The sequence below is a fragment of the Typopeltis vanoorti genome, chromosome 21 (assembly GCF_054136105.1).
Source record: "Typopeltis vanoorti isolate ZY-2024b chromosome 21, IOZ_Tvanoo_1.0, whole genome shotgun sequence".
NCBI classification, from domain to species: Eukaryota; Metazoa; Arthropoda; class Arachnida; order Uropygi; family Thelyphonidae; genus Typopeltis; species Typopeltis vanoorti.
Window position 1 is genome coordinate 67,247,663 of NC_143569.1, and position 19,988 is coordinate 67,267,650.

Consider the following 19,988-nt stretch of genomic DNA (forward strand, 5'->3'; position numbering starts at 1 on the left):
TGGAGAAATTGTCGTCTCACTGGAATCCCATTTAAAGTGCTTCTCCTCCTGGGCAATGTCCCCGGTCAACCAAGAGTTGAACGACTTTCATCCTGATGTAAAAGTTGTTTACCTTCCTCCTAGAACTACCTCACTATTGCAACCTATGGATCAAGGCATTATTGCGACCTTTAAAGTCTACTATCTGTGGTGTACATTTTCCCAAGCAATCAAGGTCATTGATAGTGGTAAGGGCATTACTCTATGTGATTTCTGGAAGAACTATAATATCCTTAACTCTATCAAAAACATCAGGATGGATTGGGATGAAATCACGCAGATAACAATGAACGCTGTGTGGAAAAACTCTGCCGAGAAATGGTTCATAATTTTAAGCGTTACAGAAGGAAAGCAAACAATGACTGATACATGTGCTGAGTTGACACAAGAATTACAGCAGGTGACAGAGACGTGTGTGCAACTGGCACAGCAATTAGAGCTGGAAGTGGATAACAGTGACATTAACAAGCTTCTTTTGAGTCATGATGAAGAGCAAACTAACAATGACGTTATTCAGTTGAAGGCATTCTGAAGAAAATACTAAGCTGATTGAACCACCAGACATAAAAAAATTTACAATGAAGGGACTACCCGAGGTTTTTAACTTGATAGACATAGCGTTACCAAAATTAGAATCGATGGATCCGAACACTGGGCGGTTCAAAAATGTGAGGACAAGAAGTGTGTGACCACACAATCTACTCTAGACATGTTTGTGAGATGCCGTTCACAACAAAGTCAAGATGACAACTCAGACGACCCTGACTACCCTCAGCCCCTTTAACATCGAAAGGGGTAAAACTTCCCACAGAACAGCATTCCTTAGAACAGCCAACTTAGTTGTCACAAGACATTTTTTTATTTGAAAAGTGAATATTTCAGTTTATTTTTATATTCTTTTATATTATGTATTTTTCATACTTTCATATTTACAGTATGTATATTATTGATAAATTTTTTTATAAATTAATTTTTTTAATCACCCCAAAAATGAAAACTATTAAAAATGGAAAAGATCAGATTAATGGCAAAAAAATTAATGTAAGACAGCAGTATGAGTAGCCATTGAACATTTTATTGTATGTATGTAATTTACAAATTCGACTTACATAAAGGTTTACGGAACGCATTACTTACGTAACTCGAGGTGTAACTGTATTTCCTTTCAAGACTTAAGTACATTAAGCTAAATCTCAACAGCAGAACAACCATTTCTAAAATTATTGCTGTCAGTCAATTTTAGATTGAAAAAGAAAATTATCTATGAAACAGGGAGTAAAATGGCAGGAAGTTATGTAGCTACACACACACACACACACACACACACCTCAATTTAGTTCCTCTCTCTCTCTCTCTTCACACACACAGAGGTAAAATCTATATAATCTGTAGAACAAGTGTAAAAATCTATAGCACCTTCATTATATATCAAAAACATAAAACAAACATTTCATAGAAAAACCTGGACTTGGTCCATAAACAGACACAACACACTTAGGAAAAAAAAAAAACAATCCAAATTTTAAAAGGCTTCCAAATCATCACTGGTGCATATATCAATAACAACATTGCCATACTTTTTATATGCTTGATTCTTTTTCTGTCCAGTCAAAGGAACTTCATATATAACTCTATCAGGATTGGAGTGTATTGGTGTATTAGCTTGTCCCAAAGTGCTGTCTTTAAGCAGGTGTTTGCTCCAGACCTAACACACAGAGAGAGAGAGAGAAAACATCTGATAATTAATAGTAATGCAAAATCATAACAAGAGTAGGAACTAAAATTATTATTACAGACAGCATTTATGGACACTATCTGTTCATCCATTACACATACCTTAATGCTTACTGTGAGTCTAATGTTTGTTTCATTCCAACATGGATAACTCAACAGAAAATGAATGTTGCTGTTACTTTTGATAAAACTATTCCATGAAAGACTGTTTCTTGGGGTATTTCCAGAAACAAAATTTGTAACATTTTTAAATAAAAGATGTTTCGTGAGGATAGAAGGTTTTAAAAAGGGAGGGGGGGGAAGTGCTCTTGATGATAGAGAAAGAGAGAAAGTAAAGATGCAAGAGGGAAATAGTGCCAGTGGTTTTGAGGCAGTATGGTGTGAGATAGAGGTGAATGGAATGAAATACTTGGTTGGATGTTGTTATAGACCAGGAAATGTGAATGGTAGTGACTATGAAATGTATAATCAAATTAGCCAAGCAAATAAGAAAAGAGTGATCATTATTGGCGATTTTAATTATGGCAATATAGACTGGGATGATGAGATAGCAACTGGAATTAAAGAAAATTAGTTTATTGAGTTTTTGAGGGATAACTACCTCAGACGGTATGTAACAGAGGGCACACGAGGATTGAGGGTCTTGGATTTGGTCACCTCATCAGAGGATGTAATTATAAATGAAGTGTCAAATCACCCACCAATTGGTGAGAGTGACCATGAGGTGATTACCTGGGTGGTTGCCAGCAGTGTGAGGACCTCTGTAGGAAAAGGGTATATGTGGAACTACAAGGGGAGTGATTATGAGATCAGGAGACAGCTTGCAGGTGTAGCATGGAATGAGGAGTTAGCTGGAAAATAAATCAATGCAGCTTGGGGGATTTTCAAAACTACCTAGTAGATGCAATGTCTAAATGTATTCCAAGGGTGAGAAGATTAAATAAGGTAGTTTGTGAAATGGATGAATAAAGAGATTAAACATGCAATACAGAGAAAAAGGGCATTATGGAGGCAGCATAAGAGAAGTGGAAATAGCCAATTCCATGAGGACTACAATGACCAGGCAAGGCAGGTGAGGTATGAACAGCAATTAGCAACTGAAGCCAAAAAGAATCCGAAGGAATTCTTTCAATATGTAGCCAGCAAAAGAAAGAATGATTATGGAAGGATGACATTGATTGGAGGAAATGGTATAAAGACAGCTGTTGCAGAATGTGTGGTGGAGATACTTAATGAGCAGTTCATAAAGATCTTTCAATCTTGTGAATGTGACTTCATGGAGAGATTGAGAGCAGTTGATGATGGGGAGAAGAGACTGACTGTAAGTGAGCAAGAGGTGTTTGGGGAGTTGAGTAAACTAGATATAAATAAGGCTGTGGGACTTGATAATATATCACCGTGTATTCTGAAGGAATGTGCCAAAGAGTTGACACCTGCCTTGACATATTTTTTTAATATGAGTCTTGCACTTGGTCAAGTTCCTAAAGAGACGAAGGAGGGCAAGATTGTGCCACTTCATAAAGGAGGTGATTGAACGCAAGCATCAAACTATAGGCCTATCTCTGTGTCAGGTGTTGTGGTTAAGTTGTTGGAGAAGCTTGTGAGAACTAGGATCCAGCGTTGGGTTGACAACAATGACATTATCTTTCATGGACAGCATGGATTTGATAAAGGGAGGTCATGTTTTAGTAATCTACTTACTTATTACAATAAAATGACGGCTTTCTTGAACAGAGGAGAAGGATACACAGTAATATACTTAGATTTTGCAAAGGCTTTTGATAGAGTACCTCATGATAAATTGGTAGTCAAACTAGAGCAGATGGGGTTGGATATTAGACTGGTGCATTGGATTGGAGACGGCTATCTGATAGGTATCAACAAATTGTGTATGGGGAAGCGATATCCAGGAAAAGGAAAGTTACTAGTGGTGTGCCTCAGGGGCTGTTTTAGGATAATTGCTGTTTAACTTGTATATTAATGATATTGATGAAGATTTGGATGGAGATATTCAGTTGTTTGCAGATGATGCAAATTTGGGACGAACCATGAAGAGTAGAGAAGATGTTGTGGCCTTACAAGAAGACTTGAATAAATTGAGTGATTGGGGATGTGAGTTCAATGTTGCAAAATGTGAGGTTTTAAAATTTGGAAAACAAAAATGGGATGCAGAATTTATGCTTGGTGAGGATATATTGTCGAAGGTGGAGGAAATAAGAGATCTGGGAGTGATAGTGGATAAGGATCTGAAATTTAGGGGACATATAGCCAAAATTCTGAAGACAACACAAAGGCTTCTGGGAATGATGTGGAAGACACTGACTTGTAGAAGTAGGGAGACTCTTGTTCCATTGTATAATGCTTTAATTAGGCTACACATGGACTATTGTGTCCAGATTTGGTCACCTGGTTTTCAGAAGGATGAAGAGATGTTGGAAAGGGTCCAGAGGTGACTGACTAAGGTAGTTTCTAACCTCTGGAATGTCAAGTGTGAGGAAAGATTGAGAAGATGCAACTCGCAGAGTCTGGTGGACAGGAGGAAGAGGGGAGATATGATAGAGACCTACAAGTTATTATGGGGGTTGCTATAGGATCAATGCTGGGGAGGTACAAAAAATAGTGGGAGATCAGGGACACAGAGATGCAGTTTCCAGGGATGAACCAGAGGTCATCCCTGGAAACTGTATAAAGCGGTTGTGAGTATAGGAGTGAGAAGCAGTTTTCTTTCATGCAGAGTTGGGAATGATTGGAATGCCTTGTCTGAAAGTGTCTGCAGAGAATTTGAGTGTGTTTAAAGCACAGTATGATGAGCTGTGTGTGTGTGTGTGTGTGTGTGTGTGTGTGTGTGTGTGTGTGTGTGTGTGTGTGTGTGTGTGTGTGTGTGTGTGTGTGTGTGTGTGTGTGATAAAAGGACCTCCTAGATGAGTCTTTGATTCCATGGGGTCTTGGGTAATAATAATAATAATAAACAAATACAACCCCCCCCTCCATCAGATATATCTTCATTCATCTATTTCTGTTTCAGTAATGCAAAATAGTAGAATAAAATGAAACTGGCAAATATTTTAAGCTGATACTTGAACATTACACCTTACATCATTTACACATGAAGTAACCTAATTTTCAATTTGGAGCATTTATGTTTTTTTTTTTTTTTTAAATCCATTCATAGTTAAAGAAATCATCACAATATAAATGGCACAAAATAAAATTTTTCACTATATGGTATGAAAAAATAGTTTACAGTGAATTAAGACAAAATATCTTGCAAGGAGGATGACATTTGCACAATGCATTTATTCTACCCTTAAGCAGTACAAGTTCTAATAAAATAATTTTGTTGGGAAATGAATGGAAAGCAAACTTCTGTTATTCATAATCTGTTATTGCATTGTTTGGTGTACTTTGTTTTTCAGTTATTCACCAGAGGCTAAACTCTTGCTGTCATACAGCTGCTTAAAGAATAGTGTAAAAAAGCCACTTAACTATATATCAGATCATTCAACATACCCTATAATCCAAAGTTGATCACATGCTACCTAATAAATTTATATACTGTTCGTTCTAGGTTATTCTGTAGAAATATGGCTACACTTTAGTTAGAATACAAAATGTCATTCAATTAACTTTCTTTATGATTATTTTAAAACCAGCTTTTTAAAGTAATATAGGCAAATTTCAACAGGCAATATTTTGGACACATATGCTGAACTGCCTGGAAAAAATAATCATCCAGAGTAAACCGTGTGGAAAAAGGGAAATCCCCCACAACAGATGGATTGACGAAATATCAAGGATCACTGGACTTAAACTAGAACAAGCAATAAGAGAAGCACAGGGGAGAAAGAAATGCAGAAGCATCATCATCAGGAAGGTCACGAATCCTCAGACATGAGGAGATCCGAGAAAGAGAGAGAGATAGAGGCAAATTTCAGAAACTGGACAATGTGACACTGATGTAGAAATTTACCTGAGTCATAAGAAAGTACAATTGACAAAACCTAAGTCTAGTGTTCAAGCTTATATGCTGGGTGTTACTCATATTGATATTATGAAAGAAAGGAGATGACAAGGTTGATAATATACTAACTAAAATAATTCAAATATATCCTATATTTTGCAAAAGTCAAATTGGCATCATTAATGAACAATACACAGGTAAAGATATGTACACACAAGTATTACACTGAAGCAGACTAACAAAGGTAAGCCAAAAGTCCAGAGAAAGGATTATTCTGTATTTTGAGATTTTTGAAAAAAAATTACAAAGAGAAAAGGATTCAATATTGAAATTATTTGACATAACCTTACATCATAATAATGCTAGCTTGTCTGTTTCATGACAACTGTTTAAAGTTAAATGTGATTTTGCTTCTTTTTTTTCCTGTTAATACTAGCTAATTTCATGTGTTTTTCTCCCTGTTTTTTAAAAAGCTTTATTTAAACAATTGGCAGGAAATGGCAGCAGTCTGTAAACACTTTCTGCTGGTTCTTCCTTACCCTTGCTACTGATTTTAGTTTAGTGAAATGTTTCTTCTTGCATTCTTTTACTCAATCCCTATCATTTTTTTTTTTTTTTGGATAGTCAGGCTTTTGCTTTCCTTATGGACTCCATTCCATTTGAAGACTACAAGACAGATTTCCTGTGCTGAAAAGGAAAATCTAAATGTATATTCACAATTTTCATTTTCTGACTTCCATGTTAACATTTGTTTATTTCTACTTTTCCAGAAGTCTTCACTACTGGATCATCATAACCAAAAATGAAAAGTGCAGTTCATAGACATTTAATGAATGTAACTTCCTTGCAGATGCTCTGAGAGAATATAGAGAAAAACGTAAGACAGTTAAGCTGTGTGCAAATATAACTAAGTCTTGGGAAAATTGGCAAGAATTTGGAAAACAATTATCATGAAAGTATTCTGGAGGCTATTAAAGAAACTTCGAAATGGAGGAAAGAGTACCATAAAAGAGATTAGAGATGATAAAGGAGATATAAAAATTGAAGACATAGATAACTGGTGAATGTCAGGGGTGATCACTTCGAAAGATACTAAATGAAACCAGAAGGAACAGTGGTAAAAAATATTCAAGTGAAATGCAATCAGAAGTACATATCATCAATACTTGAGGTAGAAAAGGAATGTTGGAAACCTGAACTATGGAAAGGTAGCTGAGGTAGATGATATTAAACCAGAAATGCTCAAACATGGAGGCATAAAAGTTTTGCAGTGGTACACAGTATAATTCAGAAGGTTGAATTCCAGATTTGGAGTAGAGTTCTCAGAGTACCTATTCATAGGAAAGGAAAATAAAATTGAATGTGAGAATTACAGAGGAATTTCCCTACCAAATGTTCCATTATGCAAGCAGACTTGAGAAGAGATAAGAAAAATAGTGGAAGAGAAATTTAGTGAAACAAAGAACAGAAATAAACCAGATTCAAATCGGGGTTGTCATGATCAGATTTTCACTCTACAACAAATAGGTGGAGATTCCTGTTATATTCCCATGATTTCTCAGCCACATTTTGTGGATCTAGAAAAAGCATATGACAAAATGGCAAGAGAAAGGCTTTTTGAAACACTACAATCATGTGATGCAGATGGAACATATATAGAGCAATGCATAGTCTATATTTATGTTGTAAGTCAGCAGTCAGAATGGAAGATAGTCTGACGTAAAAATCCAGTGTTCCATCTACACTGTTATTCATCTATATGGATTGTAAGAATGTGGTATTAAACCTGACATCAGAATCAGAGGATATCAAACCTTGCTCTCTGCAGATGATGATACTCCTAAATAAATCCAGTGCAACTCTCTAAGTTATTTAATTAAATTGAATAACAGCTATAACAAATTTGCTATGAAAATCAGCAATAAAAAGAGCAAAACTATGACAATAGGCAGGAACATAAATATACTTTAACCTAAATATCGAAATAGATAATAAAATAAGCAAAGCTGGTATGAGTTGGGGGGGGGGGCAAATGAATAAATTTATGGAATAAGAAGAACATTATAAGACAGTGTTCAAAACCAATTTTAACTTCTCGATTAGCTCTGCTCACACACTCATCATAAATGCATGAACAGTAATCTAAGGTGCAGGGGCGCACCGGCAATATGTGCAATGTGTGCCATGCACACAGGCACCAGTAAAACAGGCACACTATATTCTGCTGTTATCAGCAGAATATAGGCATCATCTTGCAATGTACCTGAATCGTCATGAGAAAAATTTAAATCATTTGAGCAATTGCAAAAAATGGACAGAATTAATTGCATCCTTAAAAAATAAAACTTGTACTGATCATTTGCAGCAAACAGTTTTAGATAATGAAAGGAAACATTGGTATGAAGTTATAAAAAGAATAATTTTTGTAGTACAGTTTTAGGCAAACAAAATCTAGCTCTTCCTGGTAAAAGTAATAAACTTTATGATCACAACAATGGCAATTTTTTAAAATGCACTGAGATGTTAGAAACATTTGATCCTTTTATATAGGAATACACGCGACGTGTAGCTAATGATTCTGACTTTAAAAATATGCTCTCCGCTTTAGGAGATAAAATTCAAAATGAAATACTCACGTTTTTATAAATTTTTTTTATTGGGGGGGGGGATATAGGGGCACCAATTAAAGTTTTGCTGACACTACTGGTGCACCCCTGCTAAGATGGTATGGTCATTTAAACAGAATGGAAAAAGAAAGGTTAGCAAATACAAGTGCTAGACTAATTTGGAGGAAAACCGTTGATAAGAGATTAGTAATAATGTACACTAAATCATGTAGTACTGGAACAGTATCCTGTATACACCTACAGGGTACATATCAGGAAATTGATGATGAACTTTCCTTGTTTCTCCTTTGAAACCAACTATGTTTCACAGAAAAAAAAATTTAAGATAGAAAAATAAATATTTTTATTTTTCTATCTATATGAATACTATTCATTTTTGATATGCTGCTAGCTTTAGCATATGCTTTGCCTTCTGAATAAAAATCAAAATTTAGTATGTGAAACTCACTTCACTGGAAAATATGAAATTCCAACTTTTCTACAAAATAGTTATAAATACCAAACTACAGTGATCTCTCAATTATCCAACCTTCAAATTAATGAAACTTCGATTAACTGATCCTCGAATGGGTTAGTGTTTTAACAGACTTCTAGTACATAACATGTAATTATACCTTGAGTTTAAGAACTCTTTAATGATCTGGATATACATATTGCTCTCTCTCTCTCTCGCCATGGTTGAATAACTGAGGGATTACTTTTCTAATTTAATTTTAATATTTGTTTGTCATCTTTTCACCATAATTATTTCTGGTAGTTCAGTTTTTTCCTTCTTTGAAACAGAATATACTTCTGAAGTTACCAGTATAATATATGCAAAACCTTTCAAAAATGGCATGCTGTGCATGTTTGTGCTCCCTACGTATGAAATAGTATTTCAATTCCAGATACGTTTCAAAAACTATGCAACTCTCATAGTTTATCACTTGATATTAAAAACCTAACAAGAGAGAGAGAGAGAGAATGCTAGAAATGAATGTTTTTTTTATTTTATTTATCATTTGTTTTTTAATGTTACTTCCAAGAAAGGTTGTAAACCTACAGTAAATTAGTAGTACCATTGGCAGGCTGACTTATTTTTTTTTTTAAATGTTTTTTTTTTATTTTTTAAATTACATAATCTGAAAAAGCTCTAGAGATCAAAGGTGGAACTTTTAGCCACTTCAAGTCTTTACATAAATGTGATGGTGGTCTCACACTGGGTGATGAGATTCATTGTCCATGACAATCACAACATTCATGTCCATGACAGATTCAAACATGCAGCCTGTTGATCAGACAGATTAACCAACCAGTCAGCCAGCCTGGAAAGTTACAAATGTTGTATTCAACCACAACTACTTTCAATCTCATACTTTAATAGACACAATTAATGTTTAAAAAAAAAAAACACACACTCCCCACCCCCATGCAGTATCATATAACTATTCAGCACTGAAAATATCTTCCTATAAGTAGGACAAAATTTGTCGGATAAATAGTAGATTACTGTATTATATATCATCCAGTGAAATTTAGGATAATTGTAGCACTATTACATGGTATTCTACAGAGAGTTCAAGTTAATTGAAGCATCATTGTTTTGAAGGCTGGATAAATGGTAGATTACTATATATAACTATACAATTAGTAGGTGCTTAAAGGTCAAAGCTGAATAACTGGGAGGAGAACTGTATGTCACCATTTAAGTAATGGCAAGAATCAATGAGGGTTTCTTATCTATGCCCAGTTCTCCTGTAGTACACTCTTTTGGGTATCTACCTGGATGCTAAATGAACAAAGATGGGCTGGCAATTTGGGATTATAGTATTCAACAATAAATATCAGGATAATCTTCTTGAATCACAAGCAATATCAAGTACAGTTATGTAAGCAAATGTCATAATGAAGAATTGGAAAATAAGACTTATTTGTGTCTATGGTTCCACAGAAGAGTCTCTAAGAAAGAAATGGAGGAAGTTTTTTGAGGCATTAGAGAAGGCAGGTCACACAGTGAAAAAAAAAAGTTGATCCCTGTTGGAGATCTAAACAGCAAAGTAGTAAATTAATACCACACACAGAAATGTTTTTGGTAAAATTTGGAGAAAAGAACAAAAGCTAATAATAATAAAAGTACCTAATGGATTTCTGTTCAGGAAATTACTATTACTATTATTACGGACGACTCCGGGGAGTCCTTAGACTCATCGAGGGAGGCCCTAAACATCATGTCCACACAACTATACAACATTCTCACAGTATCTATCATACCTTGCCTTGAACTCACTCACCATCATAACACCCACAACAGACTCTGGCAGCTTATTCCACTAATTTACCACTCTAAAAGTAAAGAACTCAGCTCTAATACCCTTGCCCAGCTTCCATAAGTGTCCCCTAGTTCTCCCAACACCAGTCCTGATCTCAAAAATATCCTCTAAATTAATCCTATAGAAACCCTTTAGTAATTTGAATGTTTCAATCATATCTCCCCTTTTCCACCTATCAACTAATTTCTGCAACCCACAAATCTTTAACCTGTTCTCATATGGTTCATTCCATAGACCTGCTATCATCTTAGTCACTCGTCTCTGGATCCTCTCCCCCATCAAGAAGAAACCTAGGTGACCAAATCTGGGCAAAGTAGTCGAGAGGAGGTCTTATCAAGGCTCAGTACAAAGGTACAATAACTTGCTTGTCCCTGCTCATCAAGGTATTTTTCAACAACCAAGTGAGTTGATGAGGATTTAGCTACTTTTGCAATGTGCCCCCCCCCAAACTTAATCTCCCTATCCACCAACACTCCCAAATCCCTGGCCTCATCAATCTCCTGGAGTACAGTTCCACCAGTGTGGTATACAGCTGCTAATCTTTTCACCCCAAAATGCATAACCGTACATTTTGTCACATTAAATTGACAGTGGTTTTGAGGCAGCATGGTGTGAGATAGAGGTGAACAGAATCAAATACTTGGTGGGATGTTGTTATAGACCTGGTAACGTGGATGGTGGTGATAGTGAAATGTATAGTCAAATAAGCCAAGCAAATAAGAAAAGGGTGATCATTATGGGTGATTTTAATTATGGCAATATAGACTGGAATGAAGAGATAGCAACTGGAAGTAAAGAAAATGAGTTTCTTAGTTTTTGAGGGATAACTACCTCAGACAGTATGTAACAGAGGGCACACGAGGATTAAGGGTCTTGGATTTGGTCATCTCATCGGAGGATGTAATTATAAATGAGGTGTCAAATCATCCACCAATTGGTGAAAGCGACCATGAGGTGATTACCTGGATGGTTGCCAGCAGTGCAAGGACCCCTGTGAAAATAGGGCATATGTGGAACTACAATGGGGGGGGGGGGAGATTATGAAGAGCTCAGGAGACAGCTTGCAGGTGTAGCATGGAATGAGGAGTTAGCTGAAAAAAGAGATCAATGCAGCTTGGGGGATTTTCAAAAACTATTTAGTAGATGCAATGTCTAAATGTATACCACGGGTGAGAAGGTTAAATAAAGTAGGTGTGAGATGGATGAATAAAGAGATTAAGCATGTGATACAGAGAAAAAGGGTATTGTGGAGGCAGCATAAGAGAAGTGGAAGTAACCAATTTCATGAGGTCTACAAAGACCAGGCAAGGAGGGTGACTTGGTTGGCGAGAGTAGCTAAAGAGAGGTATGAACAGCAGTTAGCTAATGAAGCCAAAAAGAATCCTAGGGAGTTCTTTTGATATGTAGCCAGCAAAAGAAAGAATGATTGTGGAAGGATGACACTGATTGGAGGAAATGGTATAAAGACAGCTGTTGCAGAATGTGTGGTGGAGATACTTAATGAGCAGTTCATAAAGATCTTTCAAATCTTGTGAATGTGACTTCATGGAGAGAATGAGAGCAGTTGATGATGGGGAGAAGAGACTGACTGTGAGTGAGCAAGATGTGCTTGGGGAGTTGAGTAAACTAGATATAAATAAGGCTGTGGGACTTGATAATATATCACCGCGTATTCCGAAGGAATGTGCCAGAGAGTTGACACCTGCCTTGACATATTTTTTTAATATGAGTCTTGCACTTGGTCAAGTTCCTAAAGAGACGAAGGAGGGCAAGATTGTGCCACTTCATAAAGGAGGTGATCGAACTCAAGCATCAAACTATAGGCCTATCTCTGTGTCAGGTGTTGTGATTAAGTTGTTGGAGAAGCTTGTGAGAACTAGGATCCAGAGTTGGGTTGACAACAATGGTATAATCTTTGATGGACAGTATCGATTTGCTAAAGGGAGGTTATGTTTTAGTAATCTACTTACATATTACAATAAAGTGATTGCTTCCTTGGACAGAGGAGAAGGATACACAGTAATATACTTGGATTTTGCAAAAGCTTTTGATAGAGTACCTCATGATAAGTTGACAGTCAAACTAGAGCAGATGGGGTTGGATATTAGATTAGTGCATTGGATTGGAGACTGGCTATCTGATAGGTATCAACAAGTTGTGTATGGGGGTGCGATATCCAGGAAAAGGAAAGTCACTAGTGGAGTGCCTCAGGGGTCAGTTTTAGGGCCATTACTATTTAACCTGTATATTAATGATATTGGCAAAGATTTGGATGGAGATATTCAGTTGTTTGTAGATGATGCAAAGTTGGGACGAACCATGAAGAGTAGAGAAGATGTCATGGCCTTACAAGAAGACTTGAATAAATTGAGTGATTGGGCATGCAAATGGGGATACGAGTTCAATGTTGCAAAATGTAAGGTTTTAAAATTTGGAAAACAAAGATGGGATGCAGAATTTGTGCTTGGTGAGAATATATTGTTGGAAGTAGAGGAAATAAGAGATCTGGGGGTGATAGTGGATAAGGATCTAAAATTTAGGGGATACATCGCCAAAATTGTGAAGACAACACAAAGGCTTCTGGAAATGATGCGGAAGACATTAACATGTAGAAGTAGGGAGATTCTTGTTTTGTTATATAAGGCTTTAATTAGGCCACAAATGGACTATTGTGCTCAGATTTGGTCACCTGGTTTTCAGAAGGACGAAGAAATGTTGGAAAGGGTCCAAAGGCGATTGACTAAGGTAGTTTCTGACCTCTGGAATGTCGAGTATGAGGAAAGATTGAGAAGATGTAATTTGCAGAGTCTAGTGGAGAGAAGGAAGAGGGGAGATATGATAGAGACCTATAAGTTGGTAAGGGGTTGTTATAAGGTCAATGGTGGAGAAGTTCTACAGAGAATAGTGGGAGATCAGGGGAGAACCAGAGGTCATCCCTGGAAACTGTATAAAGAGGGTGTGAGTAGGGGAGTGAGAGGCAGGTTTTTTTCGTGCAGAGTTGTGAATGATTGGAATGCCTTGCCTGAGAGCGTGGTGTCTGCAAGGAGTTTGAGTGTGTTTAAGACACGGTATGATGAGATATATGTGTGATAAAAGGACCTCCCAGATGAGTCTTTGACTCCATGAGGTCTTGTTTAATAATAACAATCCATTCTCCTTAGCCAAGAACTCCAATCTATCCAAGTCGTCCTGCAAGATTTTGACATCTGCTGCATTCACTATTGCCCTACCCAACTTTGCATCATTAACGATTCAAGAAGATTATCCTGATATTTAGTGTTGAATACTATAATGCCAAATTGCCAGCCCATCTTTGTTCATTTTAGCATCCAGGTAGATACTCAAAAGGGTGTACTACAAGAGAACTGGATATGGATAAGAAACCCTCATTGATATCAAGTACAGTTATGTAAGCAAATGTCACAATGAAGAATTGGAAAATGAGACTTATTTGTGTCTATGGTTCCACAGAAGAGTCTACACTAAGAAAAAAATGGAGGAAGTTTTTGAGGCATTAGAGAAGCAGGTCACACAGTGAAAAAAGAAAAGTCGGTACTTGTTGGAGATAAACTAGTTATTACTAATACTATGTTCCAACACAAAGATGTGCACAAATTCACATGGAGAGAAGATGCAAAAAATAAGAATAATCTCAACGATTATGTGATTGGTGATGGCAATATCTTCACACTGGCTCAGGACACAAGAGTATACAGAGGATTTGAAACTGGAAGTGATCAGCATTTGGATTTTGAGCAGAATAAAACTGAATCTATTTTAAAAAGAAAATTGTGTAATAAGTTATAATAAGAAATGGGTGAACAGCTTGCAGGGGCAAATTGTAGACTAAAATACACAAACATTATTCAAGAAAAAATGAAAGAGTTTGAGAACAGGAACCAAACCGTAGAGATTTAGTGGCAAATCCTGAAGAAAACATTGACTGATTCAGCCAAAGAAGCATGTGGTGTTCCTGAGTCCACCATGGAGTTCTAATTTTCTATCCTAGCAGGTCACACAGGAAGTCAAAGAAAGTATATCAAAAGTTCCCTGAAAGTAAGTTAGCTGGTGCTCTTAGAGCATACAGAGAAAAATGTAAGAAAGCAAAGCACTGTGTAAAACTGGCAATACAAGTCATTGGAAGATAAGATAAAATAAATATCAGGAATGTGGCAGAATATTCAGGAGGCAGTTGAAAAAGCTTCCTGAATATTCTGCCTTAAAAATGGAGGAAAGAGTATTGTAAAAGAAATTACAGATCAGGGGTCGGGAACCGGCGACTCCGGAGCTGCATGTGGCTGTTGGATGAATAAAGTGAGGCTCTTTTATATTGAATTAAAAGATACATAATCAATACAAGCAACTAAATATTGTTTTTTGATATGGCCTGTTTGTGGCACTAGACTCTATGCATGTGACATGTGTTATGCATGAAATTTTATGACATGAACAACTGACAACTACGTTATATTTGAAATACTGCTAAACGTTAACCCTGCCTAAGGTAACTAATGCCATGGCAAAAATTTGAATTAATTGATCAGCTGTCCTGTCAAACACCACGGTTTTTAGATACATACAAATTTTAACTGTCAAAATAAACATTCTGTTAGTAATATTTATTAATATTACTAACAGAATTTATTAATAAATAAGTTAACTAATAAATTAGTTAACTTATTTATTGTGGTAGTAAACTGGTGTTTAATTTAGTGTCAGGTTATACACAAATGAATTTTTATTATGTTATTATGTTGAATTTGTGTTTTTACTTGCAGGTAAATTTGTGATAATAACCCTCCTAATATGAGTTCAAGAAAAAAAAAATAATCAAAGAAAACAGAGGATTCAATAAAATGTGGATAGAGAAATTTACATTTATAGAAGTAAATGGAAATCTGCAATGTTTAATTTGCCATCTACAATTTCAAAATAACAAATTAAGTAATGTCAAACAACATTTTCGAGGAAAACATTTAGACTTCAGTAAAAAAATATTCTGAGGGTGATAATAGAAAAAAAGCTATTGAAGAATTACAAAAGAAAACATTGCTTCAACAAAGAAATTTGTCAACTTTGGATGAAATCTTCATTGAATACTACTGAAGCAAGTTTTTTGTTATCCCTTGAAATAGAAAAAACTGGAAAATCTTTTACCGATGGTGAATTTCTAAAAAATTGCATGTATAATGTCTCTGAAATTCTATTTAAGGATATGAAAAATAAGGACGAGATACGTAAAAAAATTAAAGATTTACTTCTTTTGGCTAGAACTGTCAAGGAACGGATTGTAACAATTTCTGCAGAAGTTTCAAATATGCAAATTATGGATATTAATTCAGCTGATTTTATATCTATTGCGGTTGATGAAGCAAATGATATTTCTGATATGGCACAATGCTGCATGATGGTTAAATATATCACATCTTCCGGTATTCAAGAATAACTTCTTGATCTGCTAACACTTAAAGGACACACTACAGGTCAAGATATTTCAGAAAACCTTCTAACAAGTTTACAGAATAAAAATATAAATATTAATAATATAGTATGCATTGCGACCGATGGCGCATCCTCTATGTTAAGTTTGTTAAGTTATTCTCCACTCATATTCCACATGGAGTTATTTCATTTCATTACATTTTGCACCAAGCTTTAGTTGCAAATTCTTTGGAATTATTACCACAACTAAAAAGAGTGATGGATGTTGTTGCTGTGCCAATGATCAATTTCATCCGATTTCAAGCATTTAATCAGACTTTTTGACATATTTTTAGAGGAACTGGGTAGTCAACATAAAGATTTAGTGACATTTACATTTGTACGATGGTTATCAAGAGGAAAAGCATTAAAATGTTTTTTCAGTGCTTAAAAGAAGTAATAGTTTTCTTAAACACTAAAAATTATAATGTAAATCATGTGGAACTTCTCAGTAATCCCATATGGATACAAAATTTTTATTTTTTGCTTGATATGACAGAACATTTTAATAAGCTAAATTTGAAGTTGAAAGGGAAGGGAAACACAGCCTTACAATTACTAGAGGAAGTCCTTACCTTTGAACAGAAACTAAGAGTGTTTTTCGAAGATGTTACTGAAGAAAAATTTATATATTTTGAAAATCTAAAAAATTATAGATTGAATTTAAATCAAGAAAAAGCTGATTGCAAAATATTCACTGAAATGATTACTGTAATTTAGGTTAATTTACAAGTAGATTTCAGGATTTTAAAAAACATCAGGAGATGATGAAATTTATATTACATCTGTTAAATTGCAATCTAAAATTAATAGACATTGAAGCCTTTTCCCGGAATATCAATTGCAAAACTACAAATGGAGCTTCTGGAAATTCAGAATAAAAATATCTGGGTACAAAAATTTCAGGAAATGGTAGCACAAATTGAAGAAAATTAGGAAACTATAGAAGAAACACCACAGGAAATTATATTTAAATGTTGGTATTCTTTCCCAACTAATTATTCAAATACCAGACGACTTGCTTTTGGGGTTTTGACTTTTCGGTTCAACGTACAATTATGAACAATTTTTCTCTTCAATGAATTATTTAAAAAATAAGTATAGGAACAAATTGAATGATGAAAGTTTGAAGTGTACGACATACAATCCAGATTTAAGTAATTGGCTGAGAAGATGAAAAATCAAAAGTCTCATTAAAGAATTTTAAATTAAAACAATCAAATATCTATTAAAATACATAATATTGTTAGCTATATGAAGAGCCAAAGGCTTCAATTCGGCGACATATGACTTGTTTAAGTTAAGGGATATTACATCCCATATCGTTTCTTAGCCGAATATAGTAGAAACTATATAAAGTTCGGCGATTCCAAGCGTAAGCAAATACCCGGATACTGCAGCAACTGACCCTTAAGGTAGTGCAAGCTGAGGCAACTCATCTCAAAGGTGTAGCAAGCTCCGATCACTATTCTTGATATTTACCCATAATGTGAACTTAGCTCCTAGGAGCTGTATTTCTGTTCTACATTATGAGAGAAGGTCACTACCCAGACTGGTTTCAACCTTTATTGAGATCTCATCAGTGAGTAGGTATACCTAGTTAATACCAAGTTTGTAGCGAACAGAACTTACAACCCTTCTATGAGTATCGCCGAGAGGTGTCCTAATAAATTATTAGATATATGAAGAGCCAAAGGCTTCAATTCGGCGACATATAACTTGTTTAAGTTGTTTGAGTTTTTTCTTATTCGGCTAAGAAACGATATGGGATGTAATATCCCTTAACTTAAACAAGTCATATGTCGCCGAATTGAAGCCTTTGGCTCTTCATATATCTAATAATTTATTAGGACACCTCTCGGCAATACTCATAGAAAGGTTGTAAGTTCTGTTCGCTACAAACTTGGTATTAACTAGGTCTACCTACTCACTGATGAGACTTCAATAAAGGTTGAAACCAGTCTGGGTAGTGGCCTTCTCTCATAATGCAGAACAGTAATACAGCTCCTAGTAATACACAGTAATACACCTCCTTTACACGCTATCACACCACCACCACCACCCTTCTCAAGAGCATGACATCCTCAAAACACTTACTCATTTGTTCAAATGATACAGCCTTTGAAACTGAGCTCAGTTTTCTTTGCAACACCTTTTCAGTCGATGTTTACAGCTCATATAATTATTATTATTATTACAGGCAACTCCAAGGAGTTCTTAGACTCATTGAGGGAGGCCCTGAACATCTTGTCAAGAACTATTCAGCATTCACACAGTATCTATTTATCTAGTATACTAGAATCTATTTATCTAGTATATAAAACACACAAAAATACTACATGCACCTCCCATCTCTCCTGCAACCCTAAACACATAGGATCAGAGCAAAACCATTCTCATCCCACATATGAAGGGTACATCAGAAAAAAATAGCCAAAGTTCTCTGCAAATATGATCTCATTGGCACTTTCATTCAGCTAGCTACTTCCATTCATTCTCCTGAAGATTAAGATCTTCTTGCATATCCTGTATAAAGTTCCTTGCACTTGCAGTTTAGCCTACTTTGGACAGACTGGTAGATCTGTTAACATTCACGTTGAAGAACACAAAAATTATTTTTCTACTGATTAGAAGGCAAATCTGTCATCCTAACTACTCAGTTTACACCAAGCTTACAATCTACAAGGACTGTAATACTCTTCTCCATTTATCCTTGATATGAGGTTTACAGGAAATGAATTACCAGCCTCTGCATTTCTCACCAACTATAATCTAAAAATATTCAGATTAATAAAAATCATAAATTTATGCTTTTCTGAATGAATGAATCCAGTGTTATGAATCCTCAACCTTCTGTGGGACTGATATTAAAAATAAAAAAGGAAAAAGATATATATATATATATAATAAGTTAATAGGATATATATATTATAATTGCACAAATGCTGTTTAAAAAATTAGTAAAAGGTAATGGCTATGTTTAAATATCACCTCTATTGTAATTGGTGATTCTGGTTTTTTTCGATAAAATATAGCACTACAATTCCATTCTGGATTTAACGTATCTTTACACACAGGAGTCTTGACTTTCTTTCCTTCACATTTAATGATGCAATATGGATTCGTAGCTATAAATAAACATCAGTTGGTGTATCTACATAGAACAAGCAATATTTTAATTTTAATCATGTTTAAGTAGTGAGCTGAGAACTAGGTGCAGGCACTAAAATTTGTTAAATCAGTCAAGCACTTAAAGAGACATTAAAGCAATAAAAAAAAATGTATTCTAGCATTTAGAAAATTAGATTTTAATAAATCAAATTTAAGGAGAATAAAATTCACTTTATCCATATTTAAAAAACATATATCCATTTTAGTTACTGGTTGCACGTAATGACATGAAGCATGCAGTTGTGGGTCCACTACAATTACAGATAATAACTATTCATTTTGATGTATCTTATTAACATTCTTTGATTTTTTCGAGATATAATTAACATGTACTATGTTTCCACATCTTTTACAGCATGAGTTATAAAACTTGAAATTTGTAAACAAATTCTGTGAAAAGAGGAATGTATGCAACATTTTATAGCATAATTAGTGCAACAGAGATCCATGTCATTATGTCAAAAAAAAAAAAAAAAAAAAATCCTTAAATATTTCAGTAGGAGATAGTGCTTTCAGAAAATTTTTCTTGGTACTAGAAATTAAAATGTCAATATTGGGAAGCAAACTATATGCAACTTCTGCAGTTCTATATGGAGTACATCTTATAGCAGAGCTTTGTACAACAAAGCTCTGCTATAAGAACTCTGCCATCAGGTCAAAGTAAAA

The 19,988-nt window shown here is 35.1% G+C and overlaps 1 protein-coding gene across 1 annotated transcript in view; it reads right to left on the reverse strand.

Moving 5' to 3' along the window:
- Positions 1-1,439: 1,439 nt before the first annotated feature.
- LOC150094942 (calpain-5-like) overlaps positions 1,440-19,988 on the reverse strand; it is a 151,250-nt gene continuing 132,701 nt past the window's right edge. Inside the window, exons 12-13 of the mRNA XM_090411403.1 lie at positions 19,143-19,279; positions 1,440-1,744 (exon numbers count right to left, since the gene is read on the reverse strand). Coding sequence (XP_090267529.1) covers positions 1,562-1,744; positions 19,143-19,279 — 320 coding nt within the window. The 3' untranslated portion in view covers positions 1,440-1,561. The remainder of the gene's footprint in view (positions 1,745-19,142; positions 19,280-19,988) is intronic.